Below are 25,187 nucleotides of genomic sequence, written 5' to 3'. Positions count from 1 at the left end.
TTTTATTCTTTCTCTTAAATATAGGATACTTTCTGTCTCGTGATGTCATAAGAGTACAGCCTCTTAAAACATGCAAGGGCCCCATCAGGATTGGGCTGTCAAGAAAAGCTCGGCCCAAGCAGCTCCATCCTTATCTGAAATGACTTATTGGAGGATTCTTTTACCAGTCTTCACATCTGGGATCAGTCTGCTTGAAAACTGTTGAAATATTTTAATGTTAAGTTTTTTTGTTGATACTTTGATCTTCGTGGTTTAAGGGTTTTTAGATATTAATATTGCAGTATTTGCTAGTGATTTATTTAGGAATACTCCTGTGAATGCTTGATAGCAAAGGGATTTATAATGAATGTTTACTAGTAGAAGTTTTAATGGAAGGATGAAATCCTTTTAAAGTTTATGTAATATTAATAAAATCTTTCATGTATTTTTCATCTATTAAAATATACAGTTAAAATTTTTTGTCACACTCACACATTCTTTGAATCTTCTATGTGTTTATATAGTTTTAAAAACTTAATTAGTATTTTTAAAGAGATTTGTTACAAATATCTAAAGTGATGTAGGAGAGAATTTCAGGAAGCTAAATTTAGATTACTAAAAGGAAGATTATGTTTTAGGCTTCAGAAGTTGTTTCCTCTGAGGGACTTTCAGTTCCATGTACTTGTCATATTAGACAAAGAGTTGGAAAGGAAGAGAGGTATAAATGCTGCAGACAGATTGTGTCATTGTGAGGGCACTGATTTCATTGCATACAACATGGAGGCAAAATATCAGGACACAAATTCTGGAGATTATATATCTCAAAAAATGGGGATACTTGGGCTGCTCTGGAGCATGCAGATCCTGGTTAGGGACATCTGTTAATAATTGTTAACATATAATATTTTTGTTGTAAAGAATAGGGACGGTTTCAACTGAATAAAAACACTAAGAAACAAATATGAGTGAAGTCTGAAAAAAAATCACTGAGGTGTCAGAACAAGAATAATCCAAAAACTAATATTCAGAAGAAAGCTTTAAACCTCCTTTGATTGCATTAAGTGTTTTAGAAAGAGCATATTTGACATTGCTGTGCTTGAGAGAGAATTCCAGTATAAAAAGTGTTACAGAACAGTGATAGAATGGTGATAAACCCTGATACAAATAGTAAGACATGGTTGCAGGTGACACAAGGAAACTGAGAAAGCTGAATTGATAGGGAAATGCATCTGATGATAAGTTACTCTATAGAATCTATAGCAACAGTGCAAAGTCACTACACAGTTTAATTTCTTTAGCAGTGACCTTGGAATATGTCATATATAATAGTAAATGTATTAGTATTCTTATCCTATAAGGACCTAAATAAGAAAAGGAAATTCAGTCCACAATATTGAGATAAATAAAATTTAAAAAAAAGGGTTATAATTTGGTTCATAATTCCTGTTATATGAAATATCAAAAATGTCAGATGAACATTTGTTTCTAGGAAAAGTTGGTTTTAAAATAAGGGTTTCTAAACTGACTTATTTGCCACAGGTTTTCCAAGAAGTGTAGTAAATGGTGTGCACCATTTAAACAATAAAACTTACTAACTTTCCCACTAAAAATTTGATGATGCAAGTATAAAACTGTCCATGCTAATGGAAAGCATATTACTAGAGGTCACAGGACAAGAAAATTATCCTTCCTTTATCAGTATACTTAATTCACAGAAAAGTTTAAAAGGGCTAAGCAAATGGACAAGTAGAAAACGTGTTCAGAAGCAGCTCTTAGGAGGGCAGGGCCATTAGTCAACTCCCTTGATATGCTAATGGACAGAGGTATCCAGTCAGGCTGCTGAACAGGAATGGATGGACTAGACTTTGTTGCACCTTCACCATCGACAGCAGATGTCTCTGTCTCAGAGAGGGTAACTTGGCATTAGAGGTCAGGTCATGTCATGGTGACAGAGTGGAGCAGCTTGAGGACCTGTGCTTGGTAGCAACCCCTGAATGTCAGCTGAGGGTCAGTAAAGGGGTGCTGGTTTGTCAGTGCTCTGTAAGAAGTGTCTGCTTAAATTTCCCCGGATCGCAGCAGGAAGCAACTGATCACTGTAACTAAGTGCTTTTTAGTATGTACCAGCCCAGAGCAAGGACAGCTGGTCTATAGGCATCTGAATGTCCCACTGGAGTTTTGTCCTCACAGCTGGGCAAACAGTTTCTTGAGCGCTGCCTGATGTGAACTGGCCGTAAGGAATGACATCTTACCCACAGCTTCTCTCCTATTTGTAAAGGTTGATGTTTACAATAGGGAGACTCCTTACAGTTTGGGAGTGATACTTCAGTATTTACAACACATTCTCTGAGCTCTTTGGGAAGGCCTCTCTCTGTGTCATTCCCCATCCTACATCTCTGGTGGAAAAAGATACCTTTACTCCACAGAGCCATTTTTCCATATCCTCTTCCTCCATTGGCCTGTGATTATTAATGACATAGGGAATACATTGAAAACATTGCATTTATAATAATTGTGGGGCACTTCTGATGGCCATGGCTTGGAAACAGGTGTATCATTTTTGTCCTACCACAGCTAGGCAATCCCACTATTCATGGTGATACCCGGTCTCAACCACCTTAAAAAGCCACTAACCACAGAACTTTACAGATCAGGGCAAGGACTACAATTGGAGCATGTGTCTACCACCACCTTCCATGCCACAGAGTGATATGAGTTTGTAATGTCCAGGGTCAAGGCCTTAAATGTCCAGTATGGAGGCTTCATAACTGATTCCTAGTTATTAGTCTTCCACAGGAGCCATGGAAATGGCCTTTGTCATTCTGAAATCAGTTACATCAATAAAAATCATGTATGGAGATGATATGACCCCACCAGAGGGTATTTGTAATGAATGTTCACATAGGTGATTCTGAAACAAAAGAATAAACTGTTCCTTGAAATACCTTAGCAATTTTGTTCTGCCTTATACTAAATTTCAGGATGCCTGGAAACTCAGAATAGTCTAAAATCTGCAAGATCTGCAAGAATGAATCCCATGGAAAGATTCTATTAAATGACCTCATAATTGTTTATACACTCAATCATATTTCCAGTGAACAACTTTGCTGTCTAATAAAAAGATAAGATACAAAAGTTCTGATATGTGATAGGAAATATCTTTAAAATACTCAAGAGTTAGGCAGGAACTGCCTATGTTATATACAATTTTTAGGGTTTAAAAAAAAATGCCTATTTTTAAATCAATGAACTCACGAGTTTTTAAAATATGTTTCTTTATCTGATGCTTTTATATGAAAATACTACAATGCTCTTGTGTGTAGAAGACAAAGGTGCACGGGTTACTTTTTCAGGACAAGAAATAAAGTTTTAATTCACTGAATTTATACTCAGTGGCAAAATTCATTGTGTTTAATTGTGCAAATTTTGTGCAAAAATGTCCCCAAATATCCTGGAAAATACCCAAACACAAACACAAAAAACCCCAATCAGTCCAGTAAAAGAATAAGTATTGGAGACCATGCAGACAAACAGAATAGTCCAGCTGAGGTATTATGTAAACTTTATGTCTGACTGCTCATTCAGCTGGAGAGAGCTGCTAACAACATGCCCTCATCTCTTAAATAACAGAGGGAGGGTTGACACTGGGAATGCTGGCTGGCCTTCTGCCAACTTCAGCTTCCCCAGCCCCCTGTCAGCTGGAAAAGCTCAGGTACCTCCTTATGCCAGGGAGCAGTACAAGAGTGCTCAGCCGTGTAAGGCAGCGATGGGAGCTGGCACCGTTCCATGGACTGCGGGAGCTGCGCGGGAATGTGCCAAGCAGAGATCCCGCCATATGTCCTTGCAGATCTGATCGAAGCAATGTGTATAGATTTTGAAATTTTTCATTGCAGACACAGTATCTGGTGATGTTTTTTTGAATTAGCTAAGCTTGCTAATGCTGACTGTAACAGAAATGCAGATGTTAAGCATCATTATACTTTAATAATTATGCAGAAAAGCTTAAATATAATTTCTGAATAATTTTGTATCAGGTGCTGGAACAATAGATATAGCTTGGTCTTGTTTAATACAAAAGGATTCAATTATAGCCTACTGAAAGCCTTGAATTCCATTTTATCTACCAATACATGTGATTTTTTAATAAATAGTAATTGAATGTATTTTTTTATCTGCCTTTCAAATGGCTGGATGCAAAGCTAAAACTGCTCTTCTGAGTGTATTTTGCATAAATGTGGGCAACTCACGAGTGAACAAATGCGAGACTGTTAAAATTCAGTTTTAAACAGCACCTGTATATAGAAGTATAGCAATTGTCTCTTTCAGGGAATTGAACTGAGAAGGGTAATGAAGTTCTGTTACTCCTTTTACTCTTGGAAGATAGTTTCTAAACCAGAATAGATGACCAACATTTAAGGGAAGGCTTTGGAGAAAGGGCTGGAGTGTCTGTATATAGCAGAAGGTTCTTCATAAAGGAAAATGCTGCTGCAGAATTTTGTGAATATACGTTATCAAGAAGCTTCATGAGGTTAAGCATGAGCTCCACTTTTGCTCTTACAGTCCACAACCAGTTTTGATTTTAATGCTTTGCTCCCAGCGTGGACATCCCACCATGTTATTCCCACACGCCACTGGAGAACCCACCTGCTGTCATCCCCTAACCAAGCCACTGAGAGCACTTTACCTGCTGTGTTCCTGCTGAGCCACTAGCAGAGCATTTCTAGACAGAGTGTCAGGGAAACTTGAAGTACATTTTGGAAGTATCTAGGAAAATGAAAAGTTAATTTTGTTCAAAATTATTTCTGTTAAGTATGATTCAAGTGAAAAAGTAAATAACAGCACTGGTTTTGACATTTGTCCATTGATGGTGGTAGATGAAAGGCTGACAACTGTCTTTATGAAACATAGCAATTTAACAAGTTATGGTTAATATAATGAGCAAAATTATTTTATCATTATGTGATAAGATAATAAAAATAAAAAAGTGGTCAGTTTATAGAATACATGCTACTATTTGACATTTGATCAGAGTCAATGCTGTGATAGAAACTAAAAAAAAGTGTGTCCTCCATTATTTAAAATTTTCCCCTACAAGGCCCCTTGAATTATCAAATTATTTTTAGGCAGGAGTCATAATGAAAATTCCATATAAATTATACTCAGTGTATCCACTCAGATAGATCCCTAGACTAATTCTCTGTTAAAGCACTTTCTGTCAAAGCTTAAATATGCAAAAATATGCAAAGATTACCAAAGGAATTTGAAAAATTTCTGAAAGTGCATCAGTATGGAGATATATATATATATATATACACATATATATATGTACATGTATAATCTACCATGTTTGAAGTATAATCAAAATATATTCTTATTACCAATGACATTTTGGAGCCTTTAATGGAACATACTGGCAATAATAGATTTCACTAAGTGTAACAGAGGCTATGGCTACATGTGGAGAAATGGGAAACAGATTGAATCGACTTGGGAAATCCCAGTCAATCCAGTAAGAGGGGCCCTAAGGTGACCTGAATTGCCTTTGGGACAGAACTGTCTCTCTCCATTGATTATTGAGAAGACTTAGGGAAAGCTTGTGCCATACTCAGTTTTCTCAAAAGACTGCAAGAGCTGAAAAATCTTTTTTATCTGTTGTTTGTAGCTAAGGGTGAAACAGACAGCTGTTTAAAGTGCTTTCCCACATTGAAATTCTATTATTCTAAAGTTTGTATTCCAACAGCATCTAGGACCTCCAGTCACAAAGTCACTGTTTACTGCAAAATCTTCCAACAAAGGTTTGGTTCCTGTCCCAGAGGTTTTGCAATTAATTTTTTTCAGTCTGTCAATGTACCTTTAGTTATAGCATGTTATTATGATGTTTAATGAAGGCAAAATGACAAAAAATGTTTTTAAGGAGAGCAAACTTTGATTTACTTCTACACTGTAGATAAAGGAATCTTTTTCAATTTCAAAATATTTCTGTTTATTTGGAAGAGTATGTTGATGGATCTTCAATTTTATTCTTCTCATCCATTCCAAACACTCCCACCCCTTTTGGAACAGACTTTTCTTTGAGAAAATGAATGTTTTACAAGCCATTTGGGCCAGCTCTTTTTATACCTTATCTTACATATGAACTTGCTCTTCTTTCCACCTCACTTTCTTCCCTCTCCATAGCTTCTTTTGGGCTGGAATTTGCTGAGGTTCTGCAAGCACAGTGGAATGCAAATATAGCTGGACCTTCCCAGGATCAGCCCAAGCTACTGCAAAACTTACCTTCTTGTGCTTGCCAAAGTTCACCTTGTGAACTTACCTTGCTTGTGCCGCAGAGGTACATAACTGACCAGATGTGGTGAGCTACTGGTCCTGTCCAATATTTTCACCGTGAAAGGGGTTCCTTGGCCATGGGTGGTGCTGAATTGTGTCAGTGTGCCTCCCTCACCATGTTCCTCTAAGCCTGTGTTAACACTGGCAGTGCCAGTTGCTCAACTTTGAGACTTGTGAGCAGGAATGGTTCTAAAATACAGTAGTGTTAGAAATCTTCATTTCCCAGGGACCTATGGAGTTCAAGGGAACTTGAACATGGTACTGATTTTGGAGCCTGTGTCATAAGGAGAGTGCTGTGAGAATTAAAATATACCTCTGCTTTTGCTCCCTATGAGATAAGTATTTGTGAATAGTCCTATGTTCATTTTTCTGTATGTATGTTTCTGTATTACATGTATATTTTGTTATTTGTTTTTTAAAAAAACCCATGCCATTATCAATATATCTGTAAAAAGCCTTTTGGGGTAGGAGAAAACTGTAGAAAAATATGTTTTGACAGATTTTCAGAAGAGGACCTCTACTGACATTTTTCAGAAGAGGATCTTTTTTAAAATAGGATGATGGCTTGAGTTATGCTTGTATGCCACACTACACTGGTCTTTTTTATCCCATGTATTTAGCATGTTATTTCTTGAAAACAATTTTAGGTACAAAGATTGAAGCCATGAGAAATGAACATCTGGAAAAAAATTACAAGGCTGTTCACCAGACTGAAGACACAGTGTATGATGTGCTCATCCTTGTGAAAATTCTTCCTTTGTAAGTGCTGCCAAGGTCAATGTCAGCTTGAATCCTTTAATGCATACTGTAAGTGCAAGCCATGCAGATTAGATCTGCCCAGAGCTATTCTTATTTGTTCATCCAGCTTTTAAAAATACATGTTTGTGCTTTTCTATTAAAAAAATCTCCATTAAAAAAATCAGCAGTTCAAGCTTGTATCAGGTCTTTCATTATGCTCATTCTCCACATACTTTTTATTTTGCCCCAGAAATATGTCCAAGTTTCCATCTGCACATTGCTGCATGTATTTTCACATTCAATAACAACAGCATAATGTATTTCCTGCATTTTCCAGATAAGTTAATGAAATTAGATTATGCAGGGAATAAAAATAGTTCAATGTTAAGATTCGTTATGGGAATCTTAATGTTTACTAAAATGCTGAACTAATAATATTGAACATGGAATTGTATTTGTAATTGCTTTTATCTCTAGAATGAATCTTTACCTCCATGAACTATGTCATTAAAGGCACAAAGTAATCCGAAGTACAGCAATATTTCATGCAGTCCCATTTATTCGATTAAAGCTCCTATTTTTCTGCAACTTCCAAGGAAACAGAAGGGGGAAAAAAGTCCTTTTTTTGATATCCTTTTTTAAAGTGTGAAGTCAAATGTGAGGTTGTTTGTATATCAACAGATCTTAGGGCCAAATCTGGTAGTATTTTTTTGCATCAAACTATTTTTCTCTGGCAAAGGAAATATTGGGAAAAAATCTAATTCAGCCCAATTCCTGTGCATGGTCCTCAAGGATTCCTGGAGATGCTTGTCTATATGACAGGGAGGTATGTGACACTTTCTGAGCAATCACGAACAGGAGTAGTAGGAGTCAGTCTTTGCACCTAGAATCTACATACAGAGATTTTGCAGCTTTGCCCTTGGCAGTCTCTTCCAAAGAGCTCAGAATATCTCTGTATCGGTGAGTGGACACTTTGGGACAACACTGGTGTAGAAATCTGTCATGACTATTAGCAATTTGTTCAGGATAGGCCAAAATTGTGGTATCAGAGATTTTCTATCACCACCAATTATTCTGGACTACCAAAGGCATTCACTGGGTTTCAAGGAGGTGATATTTGGCTTCTCAGTTTGATAACAATTGATATTGTTTCACTGCCACTAAGACATCTGAAATTCAGGGGGTGATGACCTTACAAATATCCCTTTTGATTCCCATGCTAGCAAGCAGCTCTCCTGGCTTCACTCTGGAGAAAACTGTGTGCTTTTTAAAGTTTAAACTACTATTTTCTTCTGATTCCTGCTCACTCATCTATCCTTGCTGTGCCTCTTGCTGCTGCTGCTGCTGGGCTGCTGACAGCTTGTCAAGCTGGCCCTGTCATAGCCTGTTGATGTTTCCAGGCTGTTTATTGAGGTGCTGACTTTGAATCCATGGCAAGACACCGGGTCTGTTGTTGACACGCTTGTCCCACTCTGTACTGCTGCAGTTCTTACTGATCTCCTGTGAGTTACTGACAATTTATGTCATGCTGGTTCCTTATAAGAAAAATGATCTCTCTTAAGACTGTGCAATGGGTTATTTTTTTTAAGTAGTGACTGAATTGAAGGGTTTGGGTTTGTTTTTTTCATTTGGTTGCTTTGTTTGTTTGTTTTGGGTTTTTTTTGTATTTTTTGTTTGTTTGTGTTTTTTGGTGGTTTTTGTTTGATTTTGGTGCTTTTTTTTTTTAAGATTTTCTTTGTGTAGTAGATTTTTTTTTTATGAAGTTTTTTTCATAGCAATGAATGACAGAAAAATAGTCATTCTGGAACAAGGAAAAATTTAGCTCAACATCAAGCATAACATTTTGTTTCCAGTGCAGATTTTTCTAACAAAAGTAAACAAGTACAGCACTAAATTTTAAGCACCAGTTGCAAAACTGGCCAGGAATATTTCCCTCAGTGAGTAGTCAGGACATTTATACAATGTATGGGAGGCTTACATTCAAATCCTCCCTCAAGAAACATCACTTCTTCACCTTCTGCCTGCCTGATGCATGTTCTACATGTCGTACTCTGTGGGTGTATCTTTACTCAGTCAGACATTCTACTTTGTATAATTATTTTAATAGGAACCGACAGCTGCTTGTTCTACCTTCTCAATAAGAGTGTGAGCATGTAACCTGTTACATCATTCTCATCTCCTCCCTCATGAACACTTGCACAAGATGGAAGAAGAAATTGGAACAACTCATGCTAGAAAACATTACAGTCACTGCAGTGGTCACACATTCTGTTCTGAAATTCTGTTTCTGAGATCCCTATTCTTAATACACACTGTACAACTGCTGTTGTTATCTCTGTGTGACCCTGTTGAAAATAATTCCAAATGGTTTTGTTTGTAAATAAAGAAGTTTTTTTTAATTCCTGTGTCACAGAGCTGTGAACTCTGCAGAGAATACGGTGACTCCTGGAGCAGGAGCTGTGCATGTACCAAGAGAATTTGTTCTCCATCTCGATCTCAGCTTAGTATCAGTTCCTGAAGGAGGATTAGCCTCTGAGATGATGACATTAGTAATGAGTTGTGACTCTTGAAGAACAAAGTGACTCCTTACTGACAGTTTCATCACTTCAGTTCTTAGATGACTTTGAGTTGAAGTATGTGAAACTAAGTACTCAATCTCAGTTTCACTGAAATCCACTTCACAGAGAAATCAAATCCAAGTATATCTACTTAAAAAAGTTATGATTTTGGTGTCATAATATTACATAACTTTTTGAAAAGCTCACAATAGATTCTTACCTAACGAGAATCTCCAAAAGTTCCTCCTCGTTTCAGTCTGATAGTACAAAAAAGAATAAAAGCTCTTAAGCTTAGCTATAACTAAATTGGGGATGTTATTCCGAGCCATCCTATTTCTGCTCGCTCTCATGATGCTACAGTATTTATTGAGGTCATTTGCCCAAACTGCTTCTCTTGTCAACCCAAGCTATGGGAAAAATCTGAGTCTGACCCATTGGCATGGTCAACACTTGTTCACTGCTCAGATCACAGCTCTCTTACAGCACCATCTCACCCATCCAAATGGGTGAGTAAGGCGACTAAGGGTCAGCTGAACAAATCCCATTATGAAGTATTATTTTTCCTTTCAGCGACAGAAAAGACCTCAGAGTTGAATGGTAAGTCCTTTGGTCACGAGGAACCAGAAGTGCAACTCTCCTTTATGCTGCCCCTCTCATGAGCTAAGCGGCCTAGAGAAGCAAAGATCCTCTCTATGAACATATTTAATCCAGCAATATCAGGTGATAAACCACAGCATTTGGGATTATGTCTTTATAAAATCATACTAACTGAGTCTATTAGAAGCCTTCTCCCTCAAACTCCCTTCATACTTAATTAATTTAGAAAATTAGCTTCAGCTTCTCTTCGCTCTTCCCTGTATTTCCTACTCCAAATTATCATTTTTATCCACAAGGATGTTATTTTTTCATTTCATTTTTATTGTAAGATTTTTAAATTCCTTTTTTTTCTTTTGCGTGTATCAAATTCTTATGTATCCACAGCTGAATGTGTGTTGCATTTGAACTGGTCTTGTGGAAACTGCAAAAACTCTTATAATTTGTTATTATCAGATGGAATACCGTGTCTCAGAAAATTAATTTTATTATGAAGACTTGGATTAAATTGATTTGATTGTCAAGCTCCCTACTGTCAATCTTTTCAACCACTAGTAACCTCTGTCATTTTTTTTATTTAGTAAACCACTTCTAGAAGAGCTGCCAAATTATGATCCAGGTGAAAGGGGCAACAAATGCAGTTCCTGCAGCCACACTGTCAGTGTACACTAGCCACATTGACATGTCTTTATAAGCACTTTCAGAGTCTGGATCCTTCCTTTGAAAGTGGGGGACATGGACCATTTTATTTATTTTCTCATTTATTTGTCAGATAGAGCATATATTTGTGCTAATTTCCTGAATCTAATAATCTAAGACACTTCAGCAGAAAATGGGCTCTTCTATAAAGACAAGGAACTCATGATGCCCATTTAATGATCCCCAAATCATTGACGGGGTTATCTGTACTGATGTCCTCAGTGTCTCATGGAGCATGGCATGCTCATGGAAGCACACTAAGATGGATAATTATGGACTTTGCCCTGGCAGTATTGGGCACCTTCCAAGGCCCTGTTCTGAATGATGATCATCCTTCCTTGTGGAGAAACATAAGAAAAAATAATTTCAAACATCACTTTTTACTGATAACCTTTACATAACATTATCTGAGGAACCCACAGCAAGGTGAACTTTCAGAAGATCCACTCGAAGTTGAATTTTCTTAGGCTACTGAATTCCCATTATTATTATCTTGTTCCTCATATCAGCTACAGGATTACTGCCATGAGTAATGACATTGTATGAAAATCATGAGTAACAAGATGATAAAGTTATACAATGTAGATCTGGGAATTGTACAAGCAATCTGAAAAAGGAAGGAAGGCAAAATAGATACCAGGCAAATAGGATTCCAAAATACTGGCACTTACTAATCTTTTCTGAAGAGGAAGACTCAACATATTTGCACAAACTTCTGAAAAATGTGTACTTTGTGTGAGTGTACTATTTGGCTAAAGAGAGCAGTGTCTCTGTCTGACCGTCAGGCTGTGCGTCCTGACTGAGAGCAGATGTGAAGCTGCTTAAACTGTTTGGAATATTATTTGCATAACACTGAAACCCAACAGACAGAGGAATATTCTGCAATTATTCATCTCTTCACAGATCTGCAATCTACAGAAGTCAGCCACATGAACCCACATATTTATAATAAGAAAAAACACTGTTTAGCCGATGATGGTAACTGGTATCATCCAGCGGGTTATTTCCAAAACTTTCACCTGAGATGTCATAGACTATTCTTGAATTTAAGAAGAAAATATTGGTTTTTTTCAATTTCATATAGGTTCGAGTGACTTACATGTTATTTTATGGTAAATTAAAAATCCTGATTTTGTTTTCAGTTATAATACTTTAATACAATCTACGTGATAAGAATAAATTTGGTTTTGATCCTGCAAAGTAATATGAATGTTGTTCTGAGAGGATATGAGAATACAAAAACAAATGCCTTGAAAAAGGATCTTGTCAGTACAGTAAGTATATATCGTTATTTTGTCTGCAGTACTACCATTCTGCAACTACAGTGTTTCTGCTATTTTTAAACACACAGCGATTTCTTGTAAAATGGTTTTTAAATCCTACACTTTCTCCATGTAGTGCAGGCATATTTATTCCAATTTTAAAGATTTATTTTCTAAAATAAACAAAATGAAACAACCAGAGTGGTTTTGCTAGCACAGGGACACAGCTTATCAAAATGTTAATCTGCAAAATTCCTTGGCGTTGTTTGACTTTTCTGTAACCATTTAAACATGTTTTAAATGCTATTTCTTGATTCAGCAACTGATTTGGCTGTTCCTTCCCAATTGTGATTGATGCTATTGATTAGCTTCTCAAGGCCTCTTGAAGTCAGTAGGACACAATTAATTTAGTCTGTGTACTTCGGATCAGAAGTTCTGTAATCAGAATAACTGATGTTTCCTTCTAGACTGCTCTTCACTGCCACTGATTTTGTAACAGAGCAAAACCAGCATCAGCTGTGATTAAACTGTAAAATCTTATTTCTTCTTGTAATTAAAACATAAAGAATATACAATGAAAACATGACAGAAATTATTAGTGATAATTCCTACTTAAACAACAGTAGCACAAAGTCATTTAATAATACCTCGAGGGCAAAATTATTTGGGAGTACTATGATTTTGGTTTTATGCATGAGGAAAGGAAACTAATATTAGAAAGTATAAAGAAAGCAGGGTACAATATTTGTAAATCAAAGGAAAGTCTAACTGGGGTTTGAATGAAATATTTTGAATATTTCTTAAAAGAAGTCTGTTTCGATTTGAAGCTCCCAATTTAGCATGATCTGTAACAAAATGCCCACTATAGTATGTTAACATTAAATGTGCATATGTGGTTTTACTCTAAAATTTAGCAAAGAGGTTTATTAGGTAACTGGAAATTAGCTTTCTAGTGGCTCAAATACTGTGTTAAGAAAGTTTTTTCTCATTAAATTACTTTTATGCTGGAGATTCATTAATATTCATTCACCAAAATCTAGCAAAGGCCAGTCAAAAGGTAATTGTGTGAGGACTGAATACTTTTCCTTGGAACTTTCTGTATATTTTACAGCCATTTTTTTCCTTCTGCTCCTGTAAAACTAATTTGCAGTAGGATTTACTGGCTCTGTCAGGCCTCTCTTACTCCAAGGCAACTTTTTAGATGTTATATCTGACGCAGACACACACACACACACATTCTCACAAGTGTTGTAAATTTACACTGATGTGGGGAATTACCTGCATCCCTGGAGTGCAGCTCACTGGGAACCTCAGTGGGAGAGCCCCATGAGCAGTTGGAGAGAGCAAGTAATCACTTTGTGTCAAGAAGAAACTCCAGTTGAGTCAGGAAAAATTTTCCAAGCCTCAGATTGGTGCTTGGCCAGGAGACTGCAGCAAACCCCTTACTTTTAAAGGAGTAGCACTTGAGCATTCAGGAATTAATGAATGAACTAAGGAATTGAACAGCATTAGGGAATGGAGGTGTGCTGACTTCACATTTCAGCCAAAAAGTAAAACCTCTGCAAATAAAGGGCATGTCAACATTATATAATGAGGAATGGCCTCAACTCAGGCTCCAAATAATAGTAAATTGTTATTTATTGTAAACAACTAGCTCTTTTAAGATTGTCTTAAAAGTTCAAGTTTAACCCTAGGGGACAATTACAGATTGCTAACTCAAGCTGCTGTATCATCACTATTTCAATCCAAGAGCAGTGGATAGTATTTTACTTCTTGTTGGAGTTTTATCCTAGGTGTAGTTTATGATCTGCTTTGGCATCATGGCAGTGTCTGGGTAGCAGGGGAGAGCCCTGGCTCACCTTTGTGTGGCTCTCGACATCAGGAGGAGCTCCCTAGACAGGTGAGATTTCTTTTCCTGGGGAAATATTGAGTGTTTGTGGAAGGGAGAAACTTCTGGAGCTGAGAGGAAGAGGCAGAGACCACAGTGGGAGCAATTCTGCCACAGCAGGAGAAGATGTAAGATTCTCTAGAGAAGCAGGCACAAGATCATTCTTCAAGGTGCTGTCAAGGAGACTTTCTTAAAACTGCATAGGGCTTTCTCATGCCAAATACCCTGTAAACAAGGGTAAGAAAGACAAAAAGAACAGGAGAAAAACTTGTTTTTATTTTAATCAGTCTCGCTGAGCAGAGCTTGTCCTACACCTAGAAAGTGATTTTGTGATAGTTTTTGTTTGGATTAAACAGCATGTGAGATTCAGAGCTTCCTGATATCTTTGGTGACCTTCTCTAGGAAAACATGAAGTGATTGTGTCTGTCAGTCTGGCTGACTTGAAGCTTATGAATCAGCTTATTCAGACTTACCTTTTTCCTGTAAGTACTGTGGAAATGTTAACCAAACTAATCAACTGCCAGAAGCTGCCCAACTGAATTGGCAATAATTCCTGCAATCTCACGGTGCCGCAGGGACACTGGGTGCTGCTAAATCCATTCTCCCTCTGTTCATTATAATGGCAGAAATTTAACACAGATAGGTAAAAGTTTTTACAACATAGCTGTTACAGAAAACCATCATATTCTTTCATCAAAACTGTTTTTCTGGACTTGCAAAGACCCTGGTCAAATGTTAAAACTCCCTCCAAGAGAAGAGTTTTTAAGTCTTTCAGAGAAACTCCAATTTCCTGTCAAATGTTCCACCAGAGCAAACCCAAAACAGTTACGATGCTGAGCAAAACCACCTAGAGCTGGAGATAAAATGCTGACGACAAGGGCATCTCTTAGGTTTTGGTCCTCTTTTTTGGTCTCAGATGTCTCCACATGGATTTACACAGCACCTTTGTCCTTTTTGCTCCACGGCCTTGGAAAAGGTGTTCACAATTTCTTTTTGGAAGCAACTGTGCAGGAAATATTTTATTTACACAAAGTAGTCAGCAGGGCTGAAGGAGGAAAGGTATAACTCATGACCACTGATGTGCTATATTGACAGGATCCCAGAAACCAACTCTTACCTTCTTCCCAGCTGAATAAATGTACACTGGAATGCAGCGCCACATACCTTTGCATATATACACCTACATAAATAGAGAACTGATATAATGAGAGCATTTCCATTTGTTGCTTTGTCTTAAACTTTTCTTATCTCACTTGAAAATACCGTAACAGTGAGAGTTTCCCAGCCTTGAGGAGCCCATTTTTATGTGTAGGAAGACAGGTATCTCAGAGCTCACTGGACTAGAAAGGAGAGATTTATAATGGTTACTTTTATTTTTAAAATAATTTGACTAGCAGGCACTCAGCTGAAAATGACCCATTGATGATTTTGGGTCTAGTTCCTGTTCCTAGAATTGATTTATATTTAGTTAAAATATGCACACATAGTTTTCTGGTAGTAAACCAAGACACAAGTCTCTGCTCTCAAGTGGATCCCCTAAACATAATTTTACTTAACATTTTTGACACTGTGTTCTAGAGAAATTTGAGTGAGTTTCCCATGGTGAGATTGTTTCAGTGAGGAACAGTAAGATATCACCCTCCATCCTCATTCTACCTTCAGGAACCCAGTTGGGGTTAGGAGATGGAGATTTGGCCTTGTAAGTCTGAAAAGAGCATTCATCCCACTCCAAAGAGAAATGGCAGTGTAAAAGGTAGATAATACTGTCACAAACATGTCCTGCAGGGTGTTTGCTTATGTCAGCATCCAATATGGTCTGAGGAACTTATCAAATCCCAGAGACACCTTGATGGTTCTGAGACCTTGGGCCGGAGCTGATACCCACTTACTCACAATAGGGTGGCTTGACATGTACAGAGATACTTTTTTTAGCACTTTGGGGTAAAGAAAAATAAAATAAAATAAAATAAAGCAGAGTGATTAGGTTTAGCCAGCTACTTAAAGTGGACTTTGAAACCTATGTTCTGCCCCACATATCTGACATGAGTCAGGTAGTACTTGCATTGGATGTGGAAGAGATTTTTGTGGTCACTTAAAAGTTAGAGGTATCTGAAGAAAAATAATGCATTCTGCATGTTCTACTGGAAAAGAAAATTAAAATGTATGTGTCTGCTCTTATGGAGAGAATTAGGCTGATCAGCCTGATTCGGTCTCACATGCTGAGAGACATCAGGCTTCCCACGTTGCTCATTTCTTCAAGGATAAATGGCATCTAAAATGAAGACTGTGAATAAATGAAACTGTTCTTTTGAGTTTAATTCAAGGTAAAGTAGGTGTCCAACACAGGTATATGTAGTGCCTCCACCTTGCAAATTAATTTAACTGGGTTTTGAAAAGATACAGATATGGCTGTTACCAGAGGTTTTCCTAATAGAAGATATGAACTGTTGCAGCAGACCCCCAAGAGAATTACTAAAACTAGGCTGATCACCCCAAAAGGCTGAAAGTGTTAACATTTTAAACAGAAAACTAATTAAAATGCAGAATTCTTTATCGCTAGGCATGGCTTATCATGTTAAGAAACTGTTTCATGTGAAACTGGATAAGAAGAATAACAAAAATGGAGGCAACAAGCAACAGCAAAAATACAATAAGAAGAAGAATAGTGTCTTTTCTGATATTACTGCTGACATGAAAGTTACTCATTCTGTATTTTTGTATGTAGAGACGTTATGACAAACATTTTGCAGGGAACGGATGACATTTCTCTAATTTATACTGGGAACTAAGGCAAACCAATCCACCAGCATCAGTTAAAATTAATAAGATCTACAGCAATTTTCTGTAATGCAGAGGATACAGGGGCGGGCATTTAAAGACAGCCAGTGATGAAAAAAATTATACACTAATGCCTGAATACAGATTTAAAAAGAAAAAAACGCAAACCAAACACAAAACCCCTGTGGGCCAAAGCTGTCCTCAGAGAGCATGCATTTTCAATGTGCAGCAGATAGCAGTGACTAAGTGTCATTCCAGGAACAACAGTGACATAAGAATTAGCAGCTGTTAGACAAGCTTTGGACAGTAACAAGTACTTCTACGTGAAGTCATCAAATTATCTTGTTTCTCCTCCAGTTAATGTATTAAGGGGTAATTTAAAATGAAGATCCCACTCTACCAGTCATAATAGAGTTTTATTTTATCTCTTTCACATTCTTGCTAGGGAGAATTAAAAATGAAACACGTACTAAACTCCCATTTGTCTCTGGGCCCATCACTGCAGTGAGAAATACCTTCCTCTGTGAACTGAAATCCAAGGATTTAACATCATACATCACGCTGATATAAGGCAGACTCTTTTGCCTAGAGGACACTCTAATGATACACTCTCTGTAGTTAAAGTTGCAAATGATTTCTGTTTGAGCCTGGCTTTTAATCTTGCCATTTAAAATGGCCAAAACGAAATTAATGGTGTTGATATATTTGTTTGTTCTAGAAAATTAAAAGCTTGGTGAGAAGTTGATAAGCAAATTGCATTAGTAAGATATGGCAGCATTAATAAACTTCCTTCAGTAAACTTCTGACTTTCTTTTTAAATGACTGTTATGTCTCAAAAGCTTCTGGGCTATAGTGGCACCAAACATCGTAATTTTTATTGATCTCAGAATTCAAAGAGAAACCTCTGAGTGTTTGAAGATTGTAAAGCGGTTACTATTTAAATAATCCCAAACATATTTGGAGAACATAAAGGAATTTTATGACTAATGGAAATTAAGTTTTTTTATGGAATCTGCAAATTTTTAGTTTTTTGCAACAACATTTTATTCCTGACATGAAAGATGAGAGGCTGAACTAAGGCAATTCTCATATAGCACTTATTAATGTTGTTATTAAGTATCCACATCATATCTAGGAATCCCAAAGTATTAAATTCCCAGGAACATTGCCACTGAGATGAAGTCATGGTCCAAGGAAGGTTCCAGGTAACACTATGGTAAGGAAATCAGATGTAGGCTGCGTTGAGGTTGCCTGCATGTGACAGAACTCAAAACAATGTTAATCATCGTCATTCAGGTGATTTCACTACTGACAAGTTTGAAAGGAAAGTAAATAAAAATCAGGCAAATACCTTGGACTGATTTATTGGCCAATAACACTGATGACTGATTTAGGAGCTGTGAGTGACAGATCCTACATCTTCTGAGCAAAGTTATTATATTCTTATATGTTTTGGGGACTTCTGTTGAGTACTTATGGGCTGGAGAACTCCAGATTAAGCTAGGAACTGCTTGGATTCAGAATGATTCTTTGGATGTCTAACCTTATTTCTAGTATGATTAAGGTATATATCTCTTTTTTTCATTGCCTCATAATTAGTCAGAAATCTCACTCTTCAGGCCAGGCAAAAAACATCTTCATATCTGTTGAAGCATCTAACCAACAGATTCCTTGTTACTGTATGCTTTCACTGCACATTTGCTGGAATCTCTCATACTTATGTAGATTATAAGATCATATATGGATTAGTCTGACTTCCTTCTCCTAAACTCTTCTTACAGATTGTGATCACTCCCCAAAATGCTAAAATACTAATGTGCAGTAGCAAAACTGGTTAGTGAAGAATGTTTAACTGAACATTTCTAAACTTAAGAGTTAAGACATTTAGATGAAGCTTGATTCTGAATTCAAGTCCAAGTCAAGAACAAATGCAAATACCTTTTTGAAATATGGGGCAATTCAGACCTATTTGATAGCATCAACAAGTGTACAAAAATCCCTCTGCCCATATGTTAATTGAATACTGAAAGTCAAAAAGCAATCTATTCTCATTTTACAAAGGGATTGTTTCTTCAAATTCAGAGATTCAGTAAGTATACTCTGCAAAAAATCAGATTGATTTTACAAATAATATTCAAATTGAGCTGAGCACTTTGGAGCCTGTGGAAGAAAGTGCTACCATGTACCAAAGCAATAGTAGTGTAGTAATGTGGCGATGCTTAAGATCACAGATGATTTGGCATCCTGTATAAATTCTGTGACATATTTCAGGAACACATTATGTTATTTAACTCTAAGACTCGAAATGCCTGGCACTAGACTTCAAGACTGCTGCAAGTAATAGTACAGGCAGGGCTCTCCAGTTTGGCTCTGCTTAATAAGTGATCCAGAAGGCCCTTTTAAAAGATATTTTAAACCCATTTAAAATCAATAGACCAAATGGCTTCTAGGATCACTACTGACTTCATTGGACTCAGCCTTTTTATCACTATTCTTCTGGTGCCAAAAAGATAAGCGGAATTACATTACTCCTTTTTTACTGGTCTGAAAACTGAATCAGGGCAGGAATGCCTCACTTTCCTCAGCTGACTGCAGGGAAACTTTCTAATTTAGTTAATGTAACCGAAATACCTTTGTAAATGCAAAAAATTTTGTACATACAATGACTGCTGCTCCTTGGCATACTTATCCTGGTAAATGTGAAAGAAGTGCTCTGAGGCAGATAGCTGCATCTCTTTCTTAGTGGCAGCTGCTGGATCTGGGAGGGGGTCATTATAACCCTGCTGTCAGACTGTACATACAGCATTTTTTATTCAGTTGTCCAAAGAGCTGCACATTTCACTGCCTGGTTAAAAAACAAGTTGTTATCACAGGTCAAATTCCAACCATGTGTTGTTTGAAACAGAGAAAGTTTTGAACAGTTACAGTTGGAAATTCATTAGAGACAAAAATTGAAAGAAGGAAGAAGCACTCAGCAAAAAGACCCAAAACCCACTGTCACATTTGGCACCTAACAGTGACTTCATCCCTGTGCAAACATCAAAAATATTTCGATGGATGCTGCTCATGGACTTTGAAGAAATATCTCTAGGATAGAGGTGAAGCACCAGGTCCTTGGATGTTCTTGGAAGTATCTGTTGCCTTTCTTCAGTATCTTCACTCTACAAGGTGTGGTTTTACCATGAGGGGTAGAGAACAAACTCCATCCACTAAAGAAGTGTGTCTTCTCCCTGTTAGCTGAGATGCCTCCCCTATAGAGGGTACAGAGGGCAGTGTGTGAGGGAATGTAGCAAATCCCTGTCCCTGCAGGAGCGCAGTGGCAGTTTTCCAGGTCATTATGCAGAGTGGACGTACAGGCTTCACTCCAAGTATACTAAAGCCAGAAGTATAGCTTTCATAAACATTAGTGATCTTTCATAGAATCACAGAATAGTCTGCATTAAAAAGGACCTTTAAAGATCATCCAGTCCAACACCCCTGCTATGGGACATCTTTCAGCAGATCAGGTTGCTCAAGGCCCCATCCAGGTTGGCCTTGAACACTTCCAGGGATGGGGCATCCATAACTTCTCTGGACAACCTGTTCCAGTGCTTCAACACCTCCACCATAAAAAAAAATATCTTCCTTATGTCCAATCTAAATCTACTTCTTTCAGTTTAAAAATGTTTCCTCTTGTCGTGTCACTACAGGCCCTGGTAAAAAGTCTCTCTGTGTATTTCTTATAAGCCTCCTTTGCATATTGAAAGGATGCAATTAAGTCTCCCTAGAGACATCTCTTCATGCTGAACCACCCCAGCTCTCTCAGCCTGTTTTCCTAGGAGAAGTGTTCCAGCCTTCTGATCGTCTTCATGGCCTTCTCTGGACCCACTCCAACAGGGATTATGTTTGAATTGAAGTTTTCCTGTGAGCTGCAGCTTAGCACTTCATACACAGGAACATGGTAAAGATAGTAGTTTTCCATCACCAAAAAAATGTATCTTCCTTCTTATACAGGAAGTTACAAATGAGGATTAATGAATTTGTGAGGAGAGAGAATAAGCTTCTGGTCACTCTCTTCCTTTCTGTGCCAGCAAGGAAAAGCCTTGAATTCCTCCCCCCTCCTCTACTTTATTATACATGGCTCATAAAGATACAAGGATAATTTTTTAAATCTCATTGTTATATGTATTGCAAATAGATTAATTTTTTTAACTGATCCAGTCAACTTCTTGAAAGCACTGAGAATCATTAAACTTCATTTTATGATGCCAGGAAATGCTATCTCACCACTGAGGACCTGCTTAAGTGTTGTCATAGTAAATACCGAGGTACATGTTTATTTTGACATTAAATTAAAGTTGGTTCAGAAGAATTAATTGCTTTCAGGTGTGCTCAGCTCTTCCACATAAGTGAAGCTTTAGTTCCAAACCACAACTCCATCCATTAAACTCTCTGGTCTGAGTTCAATCACATCATCACCCTCATTGGATTTTATAAGTGCCTTTGCAAAAGCCAGTGATGTTTGGGATAAAACCAACACAGAGTTTTGTGGTCTTGGGACAATTTATCTTTTTATTGATGAATGTATAAACTATATTTATATTTTTGAGCACACAGCACAGCCTTCTAGCTCTCAGCCATCAGCCAATAGCCCCCAGGAACACTTGGACTGTACCTTTCCCTGGGTCCAGGCAGGATTGTGCTGGTTTAAAAGTTAAACCAGCAGGGGAAATGAACTCAACTCAAAAGAGGGATTATAAGTCAGAATAACAATTTAATAAAATAATACAATAAGTACGATTATACAGACAAACAATTGGTCTTAATCCACAAAACCCAAATGTATAACCCAGCACCCTGGGGCATGAACAAAGTGATGTTCCTTGGGCCCCCCCTGAGTCCAAAATAAAGGGAGAGGGGAAGAAACCTGCTGGTGGGAGAGCTGTTGCAGTCTGGTCAAAAGTGGTGATTGCAGTCCAGTTCAGGGTGGTGGTCTTAGTCTGGTTGAGAGCGGTGAGCTGCAGTCTTCCTCTGGCTCCCACAAGTGGTAAAAAGGTTCCAAAACTCCAAGTTTATATATCCTCCAGTTCAGGCAGGAATGTTCAGTCCTTCCCTCAGAGCAGGGAATTCCATAAAAGGGTGTGAGGACAGGAACATCTTCCTATCTCGCAGGCCTCTTAACACCTAGTTTATAGCCTGAGGAGTCAGGCTGCTCTGGGCAGAGGGTGTAAATGGTCTATTGATAACAGTTTCTGGGAAATGGCATGGAAGGCTATAGAATATACAGTTTTGGGTTACACCCATCCAGTGATGAATTGGTCCCAGCTGTTCTAACTACGACAAGGATGATACAGCCTCTCATGCCCTTGCACAAATGGCATCCTAAGCTTGTAAAATGATGTCCCTTTGTAGGCAGGGTGTTGAAACTACAACTGGATACAGCTGGAGTCAATGCTGGACTTCTGGGTTATGTAATTATGGGTCAAATAGCTGGTTTATACTAATCTGTTTAACTTGAAGTAGAGCAGAGGAGAAGAAGTGTTCCTGCTGCCACACACCAGCACTGGCTTGGCAATAGCAGCAGAGTCCTCCTGACTCTGATCAGGAGTCACTGATAACTGTCTTCTCTTTCACTCTTCTGTGGCTGAAATCTATTTGATTTTCCACCACTAGAACAAATACATGTTTGCAGAACAAACTCTGTTGGGAATGACAAGAATTGGTGCTGCTTCTCTGCTGAAACCACTGTGATTTTAAATTAAACTAATTACACTTTAACAGAGCAGAAAAAAACCAACAATCGAAAAACTTGTCTCAGCTGGGAAATTAGGAACTCACTTGAGAAATGTATCCTAATTTGGGCTCAGAACCAAATCACACTCTGTGTCGAGTGCTATGATATTGCTGCTTACAAGCACTTCTTTTGGTCCAGGCTCTTCTGCATAATGCCATATTCTTGACTTCAGGAATGAGCAGAGCCTGAGCTGTGTGAGAGGGTCAGATTTCTAGGATGAGGTGGCAGCTGAATTTATCTTGCATGAGTTCTGCAAATACAATGCAGTTATTTTTAAAAAAGACCAACTTTAGCTTTTTCTTTGGATTTTGTTTGCTCAAGTAGCCATACATTCATTTTTGAGACACTAAATATTGTGCATGTGTGTTAAATATGCCCTAAACAAGACCTAGTCATGTCTGCTGCACTACAGCAGAGCAGAAGAACATCCAGTTCTGAATCAGCCCCGACTAGGAAACAGGACTTGCTTAGAGTTCTGCGATTCTGTATATGTGCAAAACTTTAAGTAGCTCTAACATAAACGGGAGATGACTGGTATGTTTTGTGTCTAGTTTGGGATAGACTGCAGCTGACAAAGTCTGGTGAAACATTTCAATTAAATATAATTTATTTTGAATGCAAAATATGTTAGACATATTATCCCTTTATTGAATTTTCTAGGTATAAAAACTATTTGTCTACCTGAAATCATCAGTCCGATAGTGAAATCATGTAGCTCTATTATTTATAAGTGATTCAGTGATTTTTATGTCCTTGCAGGTTATTTTTCACAAGAATTAGCTGCTAATTTCTTACCAATCTTTTTTCCTTTTGTTAAACAGTGCATCTTGCTTAGTTAGTCAGCAGGGTTTCCATTGAGTCCCAAAGACTGACTCAGACGGTTGCTCATCCCATTCAGAAAGAGAAGGGCAATTCAAAAGCTGAGATAGAGGGACTCTAGTCTTTCATTTATTTATTTCCCCAATAACCTTGCCAATCAGGACATCAGACAGTCTCACAGACTCATCCTATTTAGACACCACCTTATTTAGACATTGAATAAGGAATGAGTCTCCAGAGGACAATTCTTCCTTCTAAGAAATTAGTAAGTCTTAAGTTCTGAATGCTCTGGTTTCAAACACACAAACCTACTTTTATTTCTAAAATAATATTCTGGAATGGTAATTTAAAACTAGGGAAAAACCTCCAAATGAATAACATAGAAATTGTAATGTGGCAACTCACACTTCCTAGAAGAGCTCTGATGCATCAAATGCAAAAAAGAAGCAGAATGTCTAGGCAGTGAATGTACAGCACAGCAGTTCCTGGCTGGGCAGGTTTAAAAATTAAATTCTCTGAAAAGTCACGAGAAATAGGAGGGGGTATCACTGCAAACGTCTTTCTAAAGGCACAAACCTTTACTTTTGTCCTTGGAAAAGACCTTGAAAGAAAGTGTGAAGTCTATCATCTTGTATTTGTGGATAAATAAAGTTCAGATGCTTGAAACAAAAGGAAAATTCCTAAGCATGCACTGCTGTCTTTTTCAGATTACATTCACTGTGATTCATGCTGCTATTCTTCATTTTCTTGTCCTGTACCCTTGGGACTGCTAGAAGATTGCAAAGGGATGAATGAACACTGCTTGGACAAAAAGGTGAAAGGCATATCTATCATAACTTGGTTTTTTTATCAGATAATTTGTGAAGAGGGTGCAAAGTAGTAGTAAATGTCCTAGATAGATAGATGATTTTTTTTCTTTTTGAAGTTAAGAACGTGTTTCCATGCAATTATGAGTAAATGGCAAAAATACCAATTCATCTGAAAGAAAGGACACTCCATGCTAATGTGCTGTGTAATATAATCAGGTGGGCATTGGGTGATGTCTTAAGGGACAGACACATAAAAACAGCACTTCTGTTGAGCCTCTGTTTCCAAGAACTTCTGTGACATGCATTTCCATCTAAAAAGGCATCCTAGAATATAAGATAAGAAGTGTCAATCATCGGTGAGTCAGGAGAAAGTTGTAACAACGCTAATGTGTGTGTAGGTGGCAGAAGTCTGACTGTTTCCTCTCCTGGTTTCTGCTCAAATTGTTTTCTCTTCTCTTTCCCTTCTGAGTTTTGGAGGAGAATTGTTCTAAAGAAAAGCAGTACTGACTGTCAAAGACCATCCATTGACATGGAACACTCTTTCACTGGGTTTTGGTTTTCACCATCAACGGAGATCCTGAGAATGACAGGGACACAGAAATTACATCTGTGCAAACAAATCAAACAGTGCCCTGGGGCTGGGCATTGATACTGGGAAAGTATTGTCTGCGTGACCTAATAACCATGACATGGTAATTCTTCACCAAGTTCAGTAAATAAAATGCACAGAGAAGATAAATACTGATGGTGTTATGATGAAAATTGAGCCCATATTTTCTCATTTGATTTAGCTATACATTTAATTTTAAAGTGAGGCAGAACAGGTGCACAAAAACTTGGTCAAATAATCATTCAGTTGTCTGTCTACTATAATCACTTGAATTTTGGAATCCTAAAAACAGAAAATAAAAAGTTTTGGTTGAAGTTCTACAAACATTACCATATGTCATGGGTACTGAAATTCTG

General features: G+C 37.6%; 1 protein-coding gene across 1 annotated transcript in view; it reads left to right on the top strand.

Annotated features, from left to right (window-relative positions):
• The window catches only part of RAD51AP2 (RAD51 associated protein 2), a 32,164-nt gene extending 31,710 nt beyond the window's left edge, over positions 1 to 454 (top strand). The window contains exon 5 of the mRNA XM_027750765.2: positions 25 to 454. Coding sequence (XP_027606566.2) covers positions 25 to 143 — 119 coding nt within the window. The 3' untranslated portion in view covers positions 144 to 454. The remainder of the gene's footprint in view (positions 1 to 24) is intronic.
• Positions 455 to 25,187: the final 24,733 nt, after the last annotated feature.

The sequence above is a fragment of the Pipra filicauda genome, unplaced genomic scaffold (assembly GCF_003945595.2).
Source record: "Pipra filicauda isolate LSUMZ 115617 unplaced genomic scaffold, ASM394559v2 scaffold412_size1447426_pilon, whole genome shotgun sequence".
In the NCBI taxonomy this organism is placed as follows: Eukaryota; Metazoa; Chordata; class Aves; order Passeriformes; family Pipridae; genus Pipra; species Pipra filicauda.
Note: the sequence above shows the minus strand (reverse complement) of the source record. Positions and strands in the feature narration are given on the sequence as shown.